General features: G+C 42.4%; 1 protein-coding gene across 3 annotated transcripts in view; it reads right to left on the bottom strand.

The window, feature by feature from the left end:
* Positions 1 to 2,545: 2,545 nt before the first annotated feature.
* Positions 2,546 to 19,690, bottom strand: part of arhgef4 (Rho guanine nucleotide exchange factor (GEF) 4) — a 77,893-nt gene continuing 60,748 nt past the window's right edge. For all 3 annotated transcript variants that reach the window (XM_060906572.1, XM_060906573.1, XM_060906574.1), the window contains 10 exons: positions 14,653 to 14,786; positions 10,448 to 10,624; positions 8,661 to 8,849; positions 8,129 to 8,308; positions 7,489 to 7,721; positions 6,900 to 7,029; positions 6,654 to 6,785; positions 6,240 to 6,483; positions 5,956 to 6,033; positions 2,546 to 3,527 (listed from right to left, as the gene is read on the bottom strand). In XM_060906572.1, the coding sequence (XP_060762555.1) occupies positions 3,391 to 3,527; positions 5,956 to 6,033; positions 6,240 to 6,483; positions 6,654 to 6,785; positions 6,900 to 7,029; positions 7,489 to 7,721; positions 8,129 to 8,308; positions 8,661 to 8,849; positions 10,448 to 10,624; positions 14,653 to 14,786 (1,634 nt within the window). In that variant the 3' untranslated portion in view covers positions 2,546 to 3,390. The remainder of the gene's footprint in view (positions 3,528 to 5,955; positions 6,034 to 6,239; positions 6,484 to 6,653; positions 6,786 to 6,899; positions 7,030 to 7,488; positions 7,722 to 8,128; positions 8,309 to 8,660; positions 8,850 to 10,447; positions 10,625 to 14,652; positions 14,787 to 19,690) is intronic.

Raw genomic sequence — 19,690 nt, 5'->3', positions numbered from 1 at the left:
CTGCAAAAAAACAACCAACTTTGTCAGTGTTTGTAAATTTCGAATGGCCGGGAGCAAGTGGCCGGTTAGTGGACTCGATGGGTTTACCATTTTTTCTTAGGTACAGTATGGTGCTCCGCTCACGCGGGCCGAAATAAATAATAACAACTTCCAGTTTAAAAGTATATGGAATTATACATCTGGAAATGATGGCAGAGGAGAACAAAGGAAAAAGAAAACGAATTTTAACAGAAGAAGAAAAACTTAGAAGGCGAGAAAGTGAAAAAGAAAGACTAATCACAAAGCGAGAAAATTGTTTTGACAACTACCTGGTAGATGATTCTATGAGAGCTGTTAAGTGTGACGTCACTTGTAAGGAAAATTGACTTCCGGGTCCAAAAGCTAAAACAAAAGAGACTGGCTATGATTGATATAAGAAAATTCTACAACCCAGAAACAGATGGGAGGTCCACTTTTAGGCTTTTTCCTCTCCTATAGAGATCTTGCAGTCACGTGACTGGAAAGTACACAGCCGCCATCTTGTCGGTAAAAAACACAGCTGAATACTGCTGCACTCGTGTACAGAATGGATAAATTTCAACCGACGGACTACACGGCTCATTTTTCTAATGAACAGATAACTAGATATATGTCTAAAATAAACGACCTACAGATTAGTGACCCTTATGGCTTACCGGACGGAGTTTTCACGACCGTGTCAGTGGATGTTGAACTGCCAGAGGTGGAATACCCAGACGTGTATAATTACCTCATCAACTTTCCCTCGCTGTTCAGTGGTGAAGCACTGCGTGCTTATAAATCTCTGGACAGTTATCTTTACAGAAATTCAGGATTTGTCAGTGACTCAGATGTGGCATCTTGTAAACAAGAAAACAACAGTCTTCATTGGACGGGTAAGTCACTTAAGTATTGAGTATAGCACTGACCAGCCGATTATAGAATAAGGCAATTCCAGCTGTAATTCCAAATCGTCCGTCTTGTTTACATGGATCTGGCGTTGGAGAGGTAGAGGCTTAGCAGTGGAGATTTGAGTGGCTGTTTTCTGAGCTTAGTCAACAGGCCGGCTCTGCAGCCTCGCTTTTGCTTCCTCTCCCGGCGCCGCCTCCTTCGCTTTGCTTCCGATAACAATCCACGGAGACCCCGCTGGTCTTGCTATCTCGTCCGGAATGTTGTGCATGCAATGGAAATCGCTACAAACCATCATTTTCTGCTGGAAACCAATGTCCAGTAAGTCCATACGGTTGTAGTGGATATTGAAGTCCGGTACAGACGAACAACACGCAGAAATGCACATAAAAAACGTGCACAGGTAGGGAGAGCTTGTAGCCGCAGCCGTTGTAGTAGAATTGTATATAGTAGGGTTTTCCAGAAGAAAAGGTAGAAGTAAAAGCAGAAGTAGAAGGGCGGAAATATGGTGTTTGACCGACAAGATGGCGTCTGTCACAATCTGGATCGGCTGTGACGTCACATGCAAGTGCTCCATACAGGTGTGTTCTGAGCCACACCCACTCTACACTGGAAACTGTTCATGAAGGTAAACTGGAAGAGTTAAAGTTAAATTAAAGGCTGTAGTTTGTGACTGGTAGAGGAACAGCGTAAATTATTGAGCTGTTTATTACAGCACAGTTTGTAGGGTTTTTAATCTCCTAGCATATAAAGGGGGGGGGGGGGGGAGCTATCACTCTGTCTGTAAACGTTTTAGTTTCAGGAGCAGAACTCAAAGACTATTAGGATTTTTTTTCACGAAATCTGACAGTTAAGTTCAGTGCCTAGAGAAGTTGTGCCTTTTGACATTTTGGGATTTCTGCGATGAATTTTTTTTTAATCTGAATTTCCATGGCAACCAATTCAGCTTAGGAAAATTTGTAGTGGGAGCCAGGGGAGAGGTCATCTCCTGATGATTTATTTTTTTAACTGTAAAGAGTTCAGGAGCTTCTTCAACTGTGCATTTTGTCTTTCTTCAAGTTTGTTTATTTATTGAGTTTTTTTGGGGGGGTAATTTATTTGAGGGGTTTTTGTTCCATTTTTGGTGAATTTAATTTGGGGGGGTTGTTATATAGTTTATTTAATTCGAGTGAGTTGGTTTTCTTTGGTTCATTTGGATTTTTTTTTTTAGAAGCCTTTATAGTTTTGTGGGGGGTTTGTTAGACTTTTGGGTTTTATTTGATTTTTTTTTTTAGTTTGTTTGTTTATTTATTTGGGCGGTTTCAGTTGGACTTGTGTGTTTTTGTTTTTATTTGATGACTCAATACTTTTCTGTCTGTGTGGAAGGAGTCTCCAGTGTGAGCGCTGTGTACCAGTCAGAGGTGAAGCTGGACCTTTAAGGAGTTTACACTTCAGTTTCTCAGGAACACAATGGAACACGCTGTGATTTTTTTTTTTTTTGTTCAAGTTTGAGAGAAAATGGAGAGCCTGCTGAGGGAGTGAATGTTTATAGCTGCTCTAACGTAAGAGTAAAAAAACACTAATTACAAACCAAACTCATTAATGAAGCAGTAATGATCTCTCTGAGAGCCAATCAGACATGTAAGGAAGAGAGCTGACATTACATCATTAAACAGTTTATTTATCATTATAACACTGTTTTATCAGTGAAACCCCTGTGTTTATATTTACACTGAGCGATCAGGGCACTCGTTTGGGTCGAAAATGTCCAACAGCGAGTGTTGGCTTTTACAGCAGTTTGTGTTCAGGCCACTGCTTTTATTTTTACTTTGAGTGTAGACGAGTTCTTATGCGCATGAGGATGATGCACAAACCTGAAAACATTAAAGTGACAGTTCAGGGTGTTCCATCAGCCAATCCATTTTTGGAAACTGTCACTTTAAAAATAAAAACAAAAGAGTAATAATTGAAACAGTGTGAAAACGATGTTTAACCCTTTTTGAATAACATCAGTACAACAGTATCATCACACACAGTATCAAATGATGTAAAAAAATCCAGTTCTGGACATGAAAATAAATTAAAAAAAAAAAAGTTCAAGACTGTAACAGGAGGATGTGCAGCAGTAGTCGCGTTAGCGGAGTGTTAGCAGAACGAGCCATCGTGCTAATCATGAAACGCAGACAGCTGGCTCCCGATTCAGTCTCGATTGTAACAGACCCATAAAGTGCATTCACAGTGAAACGTTAAATAAAAATTGTTCTTGAACAGAAAAATGAATTCAGGCACAAGAAGGAGGACACATGCGACGCTCCCCGTAAAAAGAAAAAAAGTCAGGGAGACGTGACTCCGCCCTCAGGACAGAGCTGAAATATGGAGGCTATGAACACTGCATTGTAAATATCGCAGTATTTTGCATATAACCCAGTGATGTGCACATGCTGGCTGGAGATTAGTGATTAGTAGTAAAGTGAGGTGCGTGTCGCAGCCTGTCCTCTTCACGCTTTACTTCTTGAACGGTGTCAGGCGGCCGATGTTGTGCCAGAAGTTTCTGCGCTTGGGTTCGGCGAGCATGATGACCTGCTGGGGCAACGCCGACGGCTTCTGGTGCAAAAGCAGGTCGTAGTATGGGCGTGTCACCACTAGAGAGAGAGAGAGAGAGAGAGAGCGGGGTCATGAGGTCAAAGTTCACACACTATCAGTCAGGAGCAGATGCTGTTGTAGAGACGCTGTAGAATGTGTGAGGTTTCAATCAGGCTGTGAGTAAAAGCAGGAATCAGGGATGTGATTTTTCCGTGAATTCGCGGAATTCTGCTTTTTTCACCTCAAAACTTGAAAAAAAAATTTTCCGATTTTTCACTCAAAAATCCGCATTCGTATCCTATTCGTTCCGACTTTCAGTAATTCCGTCATTGAGATGAAACGAGGTACGTGATTGGCCCATCGCTGTGTAACAACCAATGAACGCGCTTGTTAGATAGCTGTACGTAAGCTCGCTTCAAACAAAGAGTTGAAAGATGGCAGCCTCCGTGATCGAGCGTAAAGATGCAAATCGAGTTAAAGAAATCGACAGAATAGTGAAAAACAAGTTCCGCTGGGAATGGTTGGAGAAAGAGGTTGCTACAGACGTTGGACATAAGACTGTGAGACATTTGATCGGCGAATCAAATATTAGAAGTTGCCATACATAAGCAGCAAACCGGGAGACGACCAGGAGCAACAGAGTTTAATAAATAATGCTGGATGAATTCTTATGTTGCATCATGTTTGTTTGAAAAGGCACATTTAGGTATGTTCAACTTCGACAGTAACTGAAAGTATAAATTTTGTTTTTCCTTATACAGTTTTCTATTTATTCTAATGCAGATGATTTAATTTAGAATGACATTTTTAGGTTTCATGTTTTGGCTTTTTGTCAGTTAAGAATCATTGAATTTACTGTAGGGGCTCAGAGTTGCATGTTGACCATTAAATTGGCTTGAATTTGTTAATCATGACAAGTTTTTTCTTGTGTGTTTGCTTGCCATTTTAGTACAATTTTTAAGTCAGAAAACCCCAGAACCCAGGAGCTTCGGGGGGCTTCGCCCCCCCTTGTCCCCCCACCAGGGCGCTGCCCCCGGCTAAAATTTTCAGATAATTTCACCAGCCCCAAATCACATCCCTGAGGAATGGATTAGCTTGTGATGAGGTCAAAGGTCAAGACACCTAAATCCCACACCCTGTTCCTACGGATTAATCTGGGAATCTCTCGCTGCAGTGGGAATGTCCACATTACCCATAACGCAGTGAGGGTTAGAGACGCTGGGTGAGCAGGAACACCGTTAATCTCTTATATGAAAGAAAATGCTGTTCCTAAAAGCACTGAAGATGCTCCGAAGTTTGAGTTAAACCTATTCAAAGGGGAGGCGGGATTGTGATTTATTTTAGTGATTTCAAAGCAAAGTATTTTCTGACTCGGTGTAGATCAGTGACACGAGTCTGCGCCGTTATTACATTTACATGAAGAGTTTGGATTAAAAAAAATCATTTATTTCAAGCTTCAATTAATTTTTTAAAAATAATTACATGTGCATTTACACATACAGTATAAATATAAAACTGTGAATATCGGTGAATAAAGCCTTGATTTGACCTTGGCTTTGTCTCTGTTATTCACCAACAGTCACATATTATTTATACACAATATTCGGCAAAAAATTGTTCAATAGTACGTGGAATGTATTAGAATATAGAATTAATAAATACAGGGTGGGCCAAAAGGAGGTATACACTGTTTTGTGTCCTGATATGTGTAAAGTGTAAACCTACAGGCCCACCCTGTATAATACAGTATAATTAATACAGTTTTATAGTTAATATGCAGTTAGAACATCGTGTATATTATCTTTATATAAAGTAGGTGATGTATTAGTTCATATAATGTAATTACAGTGTAAATTAACATTTATATGGTACATCAGTTATTATGCTATAGATTACAGGTCCTGTAGTTCAGGGCGGTTATTATAATGTAATTATGGCATATTATGGTTATTACAGTTATACACTCATTATTACCCCTAGTCTATCGGAGCAGGTCTCTACTCTGAGATGAGACCCAGGAAATGGCCCTGCGCAGGACACCAGGGGGCGCTATCACTTCAGCAAGGGGGGAGGAGGAGAAGTCAGGCCCAGGGGATTCTGGGTAATGAAGGCACTTGGAGCTTTTGGAGCGTAGAAGTGGAGCGTTAAGAGCCAGCAGGTGGTGTAACGCTAAATCATAACGGAGAGGAGGAGCACAGAAACCACGTCAACACCTCACCACAGGACCAAAAGGGCTGCACGTGTGTGTGTGGGGGGGGGGGGGGGGGACTATAGCATACTTCACTAATGTTCTTAAATATTTGAGAGAGAAACAAGTTTCTGAAGAATAACGCTGAAAAACTAGGAGAATGTGAGATGATGAGAGAACGAGGGCTTTACGCAAATTATATTCTAAATGTCACGTAGCAAAGAAAAATGATTTAGCACGTCTGTTTGAGTTGGAGTGTGTACCGTGTAAAGGTGACGTGTGTGGGGTGTAACGATCACCTTTGGGTTTCCCAGCTGGAGGATTTTTGGACACGTTCTGCATGGCCTGTTTCTTCTGCACATCTGTGAGGGAAAATCCTGTGAAGAGCAAAAATACATAAACCAATAGTATCTGCTTTCAAACTGAGACTCCTCTCTGATTGGCTGGCTGAGCAAGAACAGGAAGTAAACATTCTTTATCTTGTAAATGCTGTAATGACTGACAGTGTGCTTTCAGTTAGTAAGCTCACGATGGTGTGTTGGGCTTTTATGAGAACTTTAACGGCCAGTGGTTGATGTCTCACCCGTGTCTCGGTCGTGTTGGACCTGCTGTCTCTCGTCTGCGAAGGCTCGGAGCCAGCGCTGCTTCAGCTCGGGTTTTTTAGCACACAGGAGATGAATCTCTGCTCCATCTGATGAGGTTAACTTCAGCGCGTTCTTTACTGTCACATTCAGATCTTTATCTTTTCCATCTTCTACATCCACCACCTCCATCTGGTCCATGTCCAGGCGTCCTTTATAATATAAAATGTCCCTCCGGAGCAGATCCTGGACATCAGAGAGCTTTATCATGCAGTAATGTTGTAACACTGAGTCAAATCCCTAAATTCAGTGCACGTTTTCTCTACACAAGAGTGATGGAGGCAGTGATGTGCGTGTGTGGGTCCACAGAACACGTGGCGTGAGAAAAACTGAACAGAACGACTTCCTGTACTCACCTTTTTGCAGAAGACCAGCTGATGATCAAACAGGAAGAACATGCGCTGTTGACCTTTAGCCTGAGGCTGAGAGATTTTGGTTAAATCTCCTGAGAAAATCAGATCAGAGCTCCGACTCAGAACGTCCTCGCCCTGCAAATAATCCAATAAAACCCTGTAATGATGTTCCATGCCCGTTCCTGCACTACAGAACAGCATCACATCAGGAACATGGTACTGAGTTTGAAGACCGTCGTGTGTTTTTACCTCCCAGTCCTCGATGGAGCTCTGCCACTGGGCGATTTTGTCGATGTTCTCCAGCCGGCGTTTCCTCTCGTTGATCAGCCGTGCCACGTTCTTCATGGCGTTTAAAGCAGCTTCCACGTCCTTATAATCTCTGAACATCAACACGAAAGACCGATCAGTACGACTCGCACACATCGTCCCTTTTATACGGATTTAAACAGTTGGGTCTGAAAGTCTGAGTGAGTCTAAACTGCTCCATCACACAGCTCGCTGTTTCACACCATCAGCTGAGGCGCCGACTCACTCAGGACGCTGGACCACACTAACCAGTAAATTAGTCATTCAATAAAAATAATTACAACTATTGATGAGTTAGTTGTAATTCATTCATGATAAATTAAGTCTTATTACTTATAATACGAGATGTAATAATATTCAAAACATATTGGTGGGTAAATTATTCAAATCTAATGAAGTTATTATTTTTAAAATAAAAATTCATTAAATTGGTATTAAAAATAATTTAAAAAATTGGCAAACGTGCATGCAGCTGTGCGTGTGTTTGGCTTTTAAGAGTATTCTAAATAAATTAAAAGATAATAATGTGTACCTGTGCTGAGGGTTGGTGTATTTGAGGAGCTCGGCGAGCTGTAGGGGGTATTTGCAGATTTTCTGCACGGGTGTAAGCAGGAAGCCGTCGAGCGAGATGTCGATCATCTTCTGGAGCAAACGACACGCTTCGAAGAAAAACACGTACTTCTTCATCTTCATCAGCCTGGAGAGCTGCACGCAGGCGTTGGGGTGATTGTTACAGTACTCCGAGTAAATCTGAAAATCCGTTTGCTGGAAACAGAAAGATGATGATGTTGATGGTGTTTTTACCTTCACTGACATTCTAATTTAAAGGTTTCTGACGAGAGCGTGAGGCTCCGCCCCTTACACACAAACACACTGAATCAGTTCCAACACCAGCAAAGACTTCTCGCTCATTTAATCACACACTTCCTGTTTTCTTTTTTAATTCTGTTAAACTATCTCCATCATCAGCCCATTAATCTCCATCGATACGCGACCCTGATGGAATCTGCAATAACGTTTTGGGGATTTAAATAAGAAAAAATCAAAGAATAAGACATTACAGATCAGAGAGACGGGCGTCTTACAGACTGTAGGAAGACAGACATACAGACAGAGGGACAGAGACAGACGGCTGTCTCATGCTCTCTTGGAGGTAGACATGCATGTCTTACGTTCTCCAGGAAGCAGGAGCCAATCTCGCTCAGGTGCGGTTGCTCTTTGTTGTATTTTTTCTCCAGCGCTTTGAGAAATTTCTTTTGGAAGCGATAAAGTTCGTCGATGTTGCCGAAGATGGTCCTGAGCTGCTCCTCGGTGAACATGTCGGTCCGTTTACGGCACTGTTTGATGTAGCCCTGAGACACACACGACAAAAACCATATGGGGGGGTTTAAAAAAAAACCCAGCAAAGAAAGAAAAATTATTTTATGAGACTCTTTTCATCTTCCATCTTGTTTCTTTTATTAAAATACAACCTGCAATTAAACAATTGTTTTATTTCTTTAAATAAATTAATTGTATAATAATTATAGAAACTGGCGGAATTAAAGGTGGAGTCAGTGATTCCAGTGGCTGCACAGCCCCTCCCCCAATGTACCCTCCAAAGCCACGCCCCCAAAACACATACATGGAGCAAGAACACCGGTGTTATTGAGTGAGTAGACACGCCTCTTTTTCCTGATTGGCTGATGACAGGAGCGCACTGACCTCACAGATGTCCTTCAGGTGTTTGATGTAGTCTCTCTCTGTGCTCATGATCTCATTAATCACGTTCGCCCTCATCTGCTCTTTACACGGCAACCCAGGCCCACATGACCCGCCCACCCCTGCAGCCCCGCCCTCCACCGCCCCCTGGACTACATCCTCCTCCAGGGGCTCGTCCTGATTCACACGCAGCTGAAACACACACGAGTGCGTACATCAACCAACAAGAGCCAAGTTTATTCTCATTAAACTAATAACAGTTTATCAAAATGTATTTATCTTTTTTTAAACAATTCAGTTATTTACTGACAAAAATATTAACAATTTGTTAAAGTTATCAACTTCCTGCATTATCAATAAAGAGCTTAAGAAATCTGTCTGCGAGAGAGAGAGGACAGTGAGACAGGTAGAGAGACAGGATGTAAATAAGTAAATATATTAAATAAAAACAAACTGTACTTGCATATAATAATTTAATAAGTACATATGTAAATATCATTAAATGCAATAAATGAATAAAACAATTTTTAAATTGAACAGTTTAACACACAGTGCATTCTCAGAAAATCCATGGTTGTACCTTTAGGGCTACAGCGGCTCATCACTGGATCAGGACCCTCTAAGGTACGTCTCTGTACCCTTTATTCACTGCTTGGGGACATACTGTATATGTAGCTTTTTGGCCCTATAAAGGTCCACGTAATTACCGTGAGGTCCAGAAATGAGCCCTGGGGGTCCATTAGTGTAGACTGTACCCTGGGGAACAGAAATGGACCCCTACTGTACCCCCGTTTCTGACAGTGTGTGAGCGCCTGTGTATCTGTGGACTACGTCTCGGAGAGACGCCAAGAGCCGAAACCACGGAGACGAGCGAGACGTACAGCTTAGTTTTCATGAATATTCTGATGGTAAAAAGTTTAGAAATGACATACACACATCAATGACCGTGACTAATAATAAAACAAACTATCAATTATTGGGATAAATTTACTAGTATATATGTTTAAAGTCTTTATTTTTCTGTAAAGCTGCTGTGTGTTTATTGTTAAAAACACTATAAAATAAACTGAGTTGAATTGAATATACTGTAATAAAAGTTATATGAATGTGGTCTCGCTCGCTCGTTCTCTCTCTCTAATGAACGTGATTCTGATGTTTCTGTTTAATATTTCTGTTCAGAGTTACACTGTAGATAACTGAACCCACGGTTTTGGAGTCCGTGAACCCGGCTGTCCCTCTGTAATATGTAAATATAATAATTTAACAATTACATTTTTATTAATTAATAAATGTGTGTGAAGTTGATGTCAGTCATGTTATATTTTATAATCTCATTCTCATTATCTGTAGCCGCTTTATCCTTCTACAGGGTCGCAGGCGAGCTGGATCCTATCCCAGCTGACTACGGGCGAAAGGCGGGGTACACCCTGGACAAGTCGCCAGGTCATCACAGGGCTGACACATAGACACAGACAACCATTCACACTCACATTCACACCTACGCTCAATTTAGAGTCACCAGTTAACCTAACCTGCATGTCTTTGGACTGTGGGGGAAACCGGAGCACCCGGAGGAAACCCACGCGGACACGGGGAGAACATGCAAACTCCGCACAGAAAGGCCCTCGCCGGCCCCGGGGCTCGAACCCAGGACCTTCTTGCTGTGAGGCGACGGCGCTAACCACTACACCACCGTGCCACCCACTATTTTATAATCTTCTGATGAAATAAAGAATAAAATCTGTTTTCCTTCCTGAACTTTTATTTTTAAACGTTTTTAAACCTCGTACCCGGACGAAGCTGGCAGGGAACCAGCCCTCGCTCTCCTGCACTCGTCCCCACCACCACTCCTTATTGGTGGCGTCCACCACCTCGATGACGTCTCCGGCTTTGAAGCCGAGCTCCTGGTCGTCCATGGTGACGTGATCCCACAGAGCCTCGGCGCACACACTGCCATCGCTGATCAGCTGCACGCAGGAATGAGAGGAGAAAAAAAACATGCAGTGTTTTTTGCATTTACACTAATCACCGCTCACACATTTAAACTAATTACTATTCACACTAATCACCACTCACATTTAAACCAATCACCGCTCACATTCACACTAATCACTGGTTTAAATGTGAATCTGAGCAGTGATTAGTGTGAATGGTGATAGGTTTAAACGTGAATATGAACAATCACCATTCACACTAATCACCACTGATGTTCAACTCAGTCACCCTTCACACTAATCACCATTCACATTTACACTAATCACCACTCGCATACAAATGCATTACCTTTCACACTAATCACATTCACACTAATCACATTCAAATCCATCACCATTCACACTAATCACATTCACATTAAATCACTGCGCACATTCAAACCCATCACCATTTACACTAATCACTGCTCACATTCACACTAATCACCATTCACATTAAATCACTGCTCACATTCAAACCCGTCACCATTCACACTAATCACCATTCACATTTACATTAATCACTACTCACACTCAAGTCCACCATTCACACTAATCACAACTCACATCTACACTAATCACTGTTCACATTCAAACACAAAACCATTCACACTAACCACCACTCATATTTACACTAATCACCACTCACATTCAAACCCGTTACCATTCACACTAATCATCATTCACATTTACAATAATCACAGCTCACATTCACACTAATCACCATTCACCACTCACATTCACACTAATCATCATTCACATTTACACTAACCACTTCTCACATTCAAATCATCACCATTCACACTAATCACCACTCACATTCAAGCTCATCACCATTCATACTAATCACCACACACATCTACACTAATCACCACTCACATTCAAACTAATCGCCATTCACACTAATCACAACTCACATTTACGCTAATCACCACTCGCATTCAAACCCGTCACCATTCACACTAATCACCACTCACATTCACATTAATCACTGCTCACATTCATCTATGCATTTATCTATCCATCCACTAACAGCATTATTAATGGACCTGTGATGTTCAGTAGATGATCATTAATGAGCTGATGTGTTAACAAGTTATCAAACTGAAGATACGATGAACACACACACACACACACACACACTGCGCATGCAGGAAGTAAATACTAAACCCCGGACACATCATAATACACAGTAAAGCATTTTCTCTGTCTGTTTCGCTCACACATCTCTCTCTCTCTCGTTACCTGCACTGCGCAGCCTGCATTGCGCACTCCCATCCACACAGAGTGAACGAGGGAACGACTTTCCTTCTTCTTCATCACCCTCCTCCCTCTCGCTAGTTCCCTCCCTCTATTTCTCCTCTCTCTTCCTGTTCCTCGTCCTCACTTTTCTCCACTTCCTCTGTTCCTTTTCTTCCTCATTATTGTTCACTACCTCAATCCTTCTCTCATTCCTGCCTTTCTTTTCCTTAGTCTTTTTTATCTTCCACTCTTACTCCTCCCTTTCTACCTCCCCTTCTTCCTTTTCATATTTCCTCTTCCCTTCTCTTCCTCACCCTCTTTTTCAATCCTTCCTCCACTCTTCCTTTTCCACACCTGCTACAGTTCCCTTCCTTCTCCCTCTATTCATCCACTACCTCAATTCTTCTTCCCATTCTACATCTCCACAGTTTCCTCCCTCATCCACACTTTGAGTCTTCCCTTTTCCCATCCTCACTCTTTCTTTGGACTCTCATCTCTTTCTCTGCCTTTCCTCTTGTCTTCCAATAACTTATCCTGTTTTTTTTTCTTCCTCTCCTTTTTCTCTCCCTTCCTTTACTTTCACATCTCCTCTTACTTTTTCTCTTCTTCCTGTCCTCCTTGCCTTCCTCTTTTCTTTCTCTCCCTCACTCCTTTACTGGAACACCAGCAGGAACATCAGCACCACGTTGATGATGATGAGGAGCATCATGATGAAGAACACCACCACTCTCTGTGCCTCAGGACTCAGACTGCAGCGTAAAAAAAGGTCAAAGATGCTCTGATGCTGAGCCATGATGTCTCTCTCACACACACAGAGGAGAGGAGAGGGCACTCGGACCCAGAAGCACTTGATCCGGAGCATCAGTGTGTGAGGACAATTTAAGAGGAAGAGAGAGAGAGATTCCACGTCTACACTTCCTTGTTCTTTTCCTCACTTCCTCTCCTGCCCTCGTTCTTGGTCTTTCTCTTCATCCTCCTCTGCTGCTCGTCTCCCCCCAGAGCTGCTCACACACTCCGCTCTCTAAATCCCTCTGAGCTGCTTAGCGACGCTTCTTCTGTGCTTCACAACAAAGATTCACCCATCCATCCATCCATCCATCTATCTATCTATCTATCTATCTATCCCTCTCCATGAATCGCTTCTATTTCTTTTCTTCCTGTTTTTTCCGTTTATCTCTCTCAGCCAATCAGACAGCAGAGCTGTGAGGTGTATCCTAGAAACCAGAATAATGGAGGTCAGTCTTAGCGGAAGAGGGAGATGGAGCTCTCTCTCTCTCTCTCACAGCTGCAGCCCTGACACACACAGTCTCTCTCATTGGTTGCTTCAACTGTCCATCTCCTGAAACCCCGCCCACATCATGTATTAACAGTAATGTTCATGCAGTGAATGTTAAAGACGACTGAAAGATTTACGGGATTAAAGTACTCATGTTTATTCACCTCCTTCAGCTCTCTCTCTCTCTCTCATTGTAATTGTCTTTCTTCCTCTTTTTCTTTTCTGTTTATTTTCTCTCTCCATCTGTCAATTATTTTTCTCACTTTCTGTAATTGTCTTAACTCTCAATCATTCTTTCTCTCTTAATAATAATAATAATAATTATTATTATTATTATTCCTTTGTTTTTTCTCTCCTTTTCACACCAGTAGCAAAACACATCTGACTCTGTCTGACACACACACGCTTGTGTATGAAATCTAATTTACACTCTGATGATGTCAGCAGAATCTTAATTAACTTTTATTACAGAATTAATTGGAGTCTGTTAACAACTAGCAACTGCCTTACTAACCGCACTGCTCTCAGCCAATCACAACACACCGCACTGCTCTCAGCCAATCACAACACACCACACTGCTCTCAGCCAATCACAACACACCACACTGCTCTCAGCCAATCACAACACACCGCACTGCTCTCAGCCAATCACAACACACCGCACTGCGCTCAGCCAATCACAACACACCGCACTGCTCTCAGCCAATCACAACACACCGCACTGCGCTCAGCCAATCACAACACACTGCACTGCTCTCAGCCAATCTGAATACACCGCACTGCTCTCAGCCAATCACAACACACCGCACTGCTCTCAGCCAATCACAACACACCGCACTGCTCTCAGCCAATCACAACACACCGCACTGCTCTCAGCCAATCCAAACACACCGCACTGCTCTCAGCCAATCTGAATACACCACACTGCTCTCAGCCAATCTGAATACACCACACTGCTCTCAGCCAATCTGAATACACCACACTGCTCTCAGCCAATCCGAACACACCGCACTGCTCTCAGCCAATCCGAACACACCGCACTGCTCTCAGCCAATCCGAACACACCACACTGCTCTCAGCCAATCTGAATACACCACACTGCTCTCAGCCAATCTGAATACACCACACTGCTCTCAGCCAATCTGAATACACCACACTGCTCTCAGCCAATCCGAACACACCGCACTGCTCTCAGCCAATCCGAACACACCGCACTGCTCTCAGCCAATCTGAACACACCACACTGCTCTCAGCCAATCCGAACACACCGCACTGCTCTCAGCCAATCCGAACACACCGCACTGCTCTCAGCCAATCCGAACACACCGCACTGCTCTCAGCCAATCACAACACACCGTACTTCTCTCAGCCAATCAGAACACACCGCACTGCTCTCAGCCAATCACAACACACCATTGTGGTGGAGGATTTATAAACGTGAGTGGGTATATAATAGGGGCTGAAAGTGGGCGGGGTATATGATAGTGGGTGGAGTTTGTTATACCTCATTAATAGCCAGTTGTTCTCCTCCTCCTAAGCGGTTGGCAGAAATGTGGAAGTCGTTGTAAAGCTCATCTTCACTGCCCACCTCATCACCCAGACCTGATTTATCCTGAGGGCCATCAGTGATCACCAACGCTGCAGATAACGCAAACACACACACACACACACACACACACAATTCTGATATTAAACTAGTTCAGTGTCTGGAGACCTTTACTCCTCTTCACACTCCATCCTCTTTCTGGTCTCTCCTCAGTTTCACATCTCTAAAATGATGTTTCTGTGATCAGTTTTGCAGAATGAAAGAATAAAAATAAAAAACATTCCACATTATTAACGTTTATTTATTAAACAGATATTAGGTGGTGTTTATTTATTAAACATTTATTAGGTGGTGTTATCTTCTCATATCAGCAATCACAGAATCAAACCTCATGAAGCAGAAAACCACTTAAACCCGAAACAGAAACTCTGAGCACACGGCTGAGACACTTTCACGCCGCCGCAGAGGCGTTTCTCAGAGATTCGTCGCTTTTCCGACACACAGATGGACAAGAGACGAACACCGAAAGCAGAAGCGGCGTCTCCACTTCCTGTCGTGTATTTCACACTTTACACCCCAACCACATCTGCATCAGTTCACTTAAAGACTTATTTACAGGCAGGAGATTTCCCCGTCAATGATTCTGTTTCATCATCAAATCACACGGAGCTTTAACATTTCTGTAGAATAAAATGTCCACAGCGGGTCTCGTCACACCACGACACGGGGCTCGGAGTCACTGCACACACTGGAACTCTATTACGACCTGCAGCACCTCGATACCTGAAACAAACACACACTCAGCAGCTGTTTCTCTGCAACTCAACACCACTTTACATGAAGCTGTGATTAAACTCTTAAAAAAAAGAAAAACATTTAAAAATGTTTGATTTGCTATTTAATTGAAAGTACTGCTTCAATTTTGTTTTATTTTATTTGTACTAAATTGTTTTATTTTTATTCCATTTTATATATTTCATTCTGTTATCTAATGTTTGCTTTCTTTGTTTGTCTTTATGCTTCTTTTCTAAACTAAAATTCCACCTCATTATTTATTTTATCTCTGATTTCTGTTTCATCGCTTTTTAGCATTTCATTTTTACTGTTCGATGAACTACTGTGTGCATGATCAGTGCTCAATAAGTTTATTATTATTATTAATATGTACAAGCTCCACCTTCAGACTGTAGGCCACGCCCCTACCTCAGTCTGACACTAAACTGTGTTCTGAGGAAGAAAGTGCTTTTCACTGTGTTTTTCTCTCTTTCTCACACACACAGTTTCATGCTAGCCTTCTTTGTCAGCTATGTTGGCCTCAGAGCAGACAGGGACGTCGTCGCAGAGCTGAACAGTTGTTCTGAAAGTGTCGGTGGCCCTCAGACGTTCCGTCCCTGACGCCACTTCTCTCAACTCATACTTTCACTCTCAGTTATTTTTAGTACAGACAGTGAGAGAGGAGGAAAACAAAACTCAGACATCGTTCATGAGGACAGCAAAAGGTCATCTGAGACATCACTGGTTTGTCTGTCACCATGACAACCTGGAGTGAGAGTTAACAGGATTGGTCACATCCCAATTTGGCAACTGGAGTAACGTCTCGTCACCTTGTTTACATAAATTAGCAGTGAACATGTGCTAACAGGCCGAGGAGCTAATGAGGACTTCATCAGTCTGAGACAAAAGCAGAATCCTGTCCATCTACCTGTCTGTCCATCTACCTGTCTGTCTGTACAGACAGAACACTGTTTTACTTTTTCCATTAACAATCACTTGTGTTTGTAAAGTGAAAAGCTGAGCTGTGTTTGTATCTGAGCTAATGATGATGAAGAAGCAGACGTGTGTGTGTGTGTGTGTGTGTGTGTGTGTGTGTGTGTGAGAGATGTGTGTGAGAGGTGTGTGTGTGTGTGAGAGAGAGAGAGATGTGTGCCTGTGGATAAAGCTGTGGTTAGATTTCAGAACGTTCCGGTGGTAATCTGGTGTTAAACACTGATGGGTTCTGTTGGTTCGTGTACAGCGGTGCGAGTCGTATGTAAAGGGCAGAAGTGCGGCGTCGCTCTCGGAGCATCCTGCCTGCGTCTCACTTCATTAATTGGCACCGAGACACAAAATCCATTAGTCGTGTTGTTCGGATGGAAAAACGCCGGGATGATCTGTGTTTACATTTTATACTCTCAGAAAAATCCCTCTGCAGCAGCGTCACATTTTAATAAACACCATCGCAACACCACGACTTCAGAACATTAGAACACTAACATTAACTATTATTATCTTCATGTTTTTATTAAAACATTACTTCTTTACTTCTGTTATTATATTCATTTGTTATTTTAAGATGTATTTTATTCCATCCTGTCTTTATCTGTGGTTTTGTCTTTTATGCTTTTTATTGTTTAACAGAAATTCAGGATGTTTATAAATCTAAATAAAAAAGCAGACAGTTCAGTAATGGACTTTGTGTGATTAAATATGGACTTTATAACAGACAAATTAAATTATTTCATTTTATTTGTATTTTATTTCATTGCAGTTTAAATTTATTTGGACTTTATTTTGGGATCTTCAGCTTTGTTGTCTTTAATATGCTTTAAAATAACTGTTACTTGATTACTATAAAAAAAAAACTATTGAACTGTTTTCATTCATTCTACTTTATTCTCTCTTTTGTAGAAAGTTCTTTTGACTGTAAAACCCTTTGAGCTTCTTTATGTTTGGTATAATATTTATTATAACGTGATAATTTTATTCCATATCCTCCACAGAGACAGACACAGCGCTCTATTCAGCCTCTTTAAAGGCAAACGACAGAAAAGAGAACAGAACGACACGACTTCAGAATCGAGCACACAATGAACAAAAGGGAGAAAAAAACAGAAAAAGAGAGAGAGAGAGAGAACGTCAGAGAGACACTAAGCAGTGAGGTAATCTAGCGCACTACACGTCCTGTAGGGAGCAAGGTGGGATTTATGCTCGAGTGGACTAAATATTTAATAGGGAATCTACAATATTCGAGACAGTGTAGGAAAAAAAAAATACAGAATTGAGGGAAGGGTAACATTCTGAGAAAAAACTTGAGATTAAAGAGAATTTCTGAGATTAAAGTCATAAAGTTACAAGAAAAAACTCATTCTCTGAGACTGTCATCATAAATTTGCAAGAAAAAAAGTCACAAATTTATGACAAACAAAACTCGGAAAAACTGTTTTTTTCCCCCCCGAAAGTAACACAGATTTTGGGCCGATGAGAAAAATCCGCCCAATCCACACTGCACTGGCCCCCTACGGCTACCTCTGTGGGTGGTGAACCCACAGGAGGTCGGGCCCACGTCACCGCTTCGGGCTGAGCCCAGCCAGGCCCCGTGGGCAAAGGCCCGGCCACCAAGCACTGGCATACGAGCCCCAACCCCGGGCCTGGCTCCAGGGTGGGGCCCCGGTTGCGCCATACCGGGCAACATCACGGTCCTTGGTCTTTTATCCATAAGGGTTTTGGTCAACTGTGCAGGAAAATGGGGGCTGCGATAGTGAGGTGAGAAAGAGAGTGCAGGCAGGGTGGAGCAGCTGGAGAAGGATTTCGGGAGTCATTTGTGATCGGAAAGTCCCAGCAAAAGTGAAAGGTAAGATGTATAAGACAGTAGTGAGACCAGCTGTGATGTATGGATTGGAGACCGTACCCTTAACGAAGAGACAGGAGGCAAAGTTGGAGGTGGCGGAGTTGAGGATGTTAAGGTTTGCGATGGGAGTGACAAGGTTGGACAGGATAAGGAACGAGCACATCAGAGGGACAGCACATGTGGAGAGCTTGGGAATGAAGCTAAGAGAGATGAGACTGAGATGGTCTGGGCACATCCTGAGAAGAGATGCAGAGCATGTGGGAAGGAGAATGTTGAGGATGGAGCTGCCAGGCAAACGAAAACGAGGAAGGCCAAAGAGGAGATACATGGATGTGGTGAGAGAGGACATGAAAGTGGCAGGTGTGGTGGAGAAGGATGCGGAAGACAGGGAGCAATGGAGACGAAAGACCCGCTGTGGCGACCCCTAATCGGGAGCAGCCAGAAGAAGAACGAAGAAACAGTGCAGACAAAAAGGACACAGATAAATAAATAAACCTGCGAGGTTTGTACATCCATCTCCCATTAGATCCAGAAAGTGCAACAATCACATGCTTCCTGGCTGCAGTGCATTCTGGGAAATGTAGTTGAAAATCTCTCAGCACTTTATTCTTTTATATTTCATGATCGAGGAGGAAAGTCTGTGTTTCCTTTAACTCTCGACTCAGTCGTGGGGTCTGTAGTGTGATGACCTTCAGCCAACCTTTCAAAGTGAAGCAACCTGCTTCCTTGACCAAAAAAAAAAAAACACTATTTTTCTGAGTTTTGTTTTTCATAAATTTGTGATTTTATAATCTCAGAGAATATCCAAGTTTTTTCTCAGAATATTACCCCCAGCTCGGCACTGTAATATTTTTTTAAATCTAAAATGGCCATAACACACTAAAGCGCTCCACTTCCTGTAGTATAACTTTGTAGAATTTAAATAATCTAATTCTGTAATTTTGTAACATCATTACTTTCCAACTATAGAGTTTTGTCTGTTTGTTTTACCCTGACGCCTGGAGGCCAATTGGTCTGATTTATCTTGAGCACAAACTTTCTCCACCGCCGGCTCACTTTGGCAGACAGACAACCACCCACTCGCTCGCTCGCTCATCTCGGGGGTTTAGAGTCACCAGTTAACCTAACCTGCATGTCTTTGGACTGTGGGGGAAACCGGAGCACCCGGAGGAAACCCACGCGGACACGGGGAGAACATGCAAACTCCACACAGAAAGGCCCTCGCCGGCCCCGGGGCTCGAACCCAGCATCTTCTCGCTGTGAGGTGACAGTGATGACCACTACACCACATTAGAGTTTTGTAACACTGTTATTTTTACTTCAAATTTTTTAAAAACTTAACACCCCCTTTTAGTGCACTTGATGTCCAAATGAATGTGAGCTCACTGT

Source organism: Neoarius graeffei, chromosome 23, assembly GCF_027579695.1.
Source record: "Neoarius graeffei isolate fNeoGra1 chromosome 23, fNeoGra1.pri, whole genome shotgun sequence".
In the NCBI taxonomy this organism is placed as follows: Eukaryota; Metazoa; Chordata; class Actinopteri; order Siluriformes; family Ariidae; genus Neoarius; species Neoarius graeffei.
The sequence above is the reverse complement of the archived record's forward strand: the minus strand, read 5'-3'. Positions and strand labels throughout refer to the sequence as shown.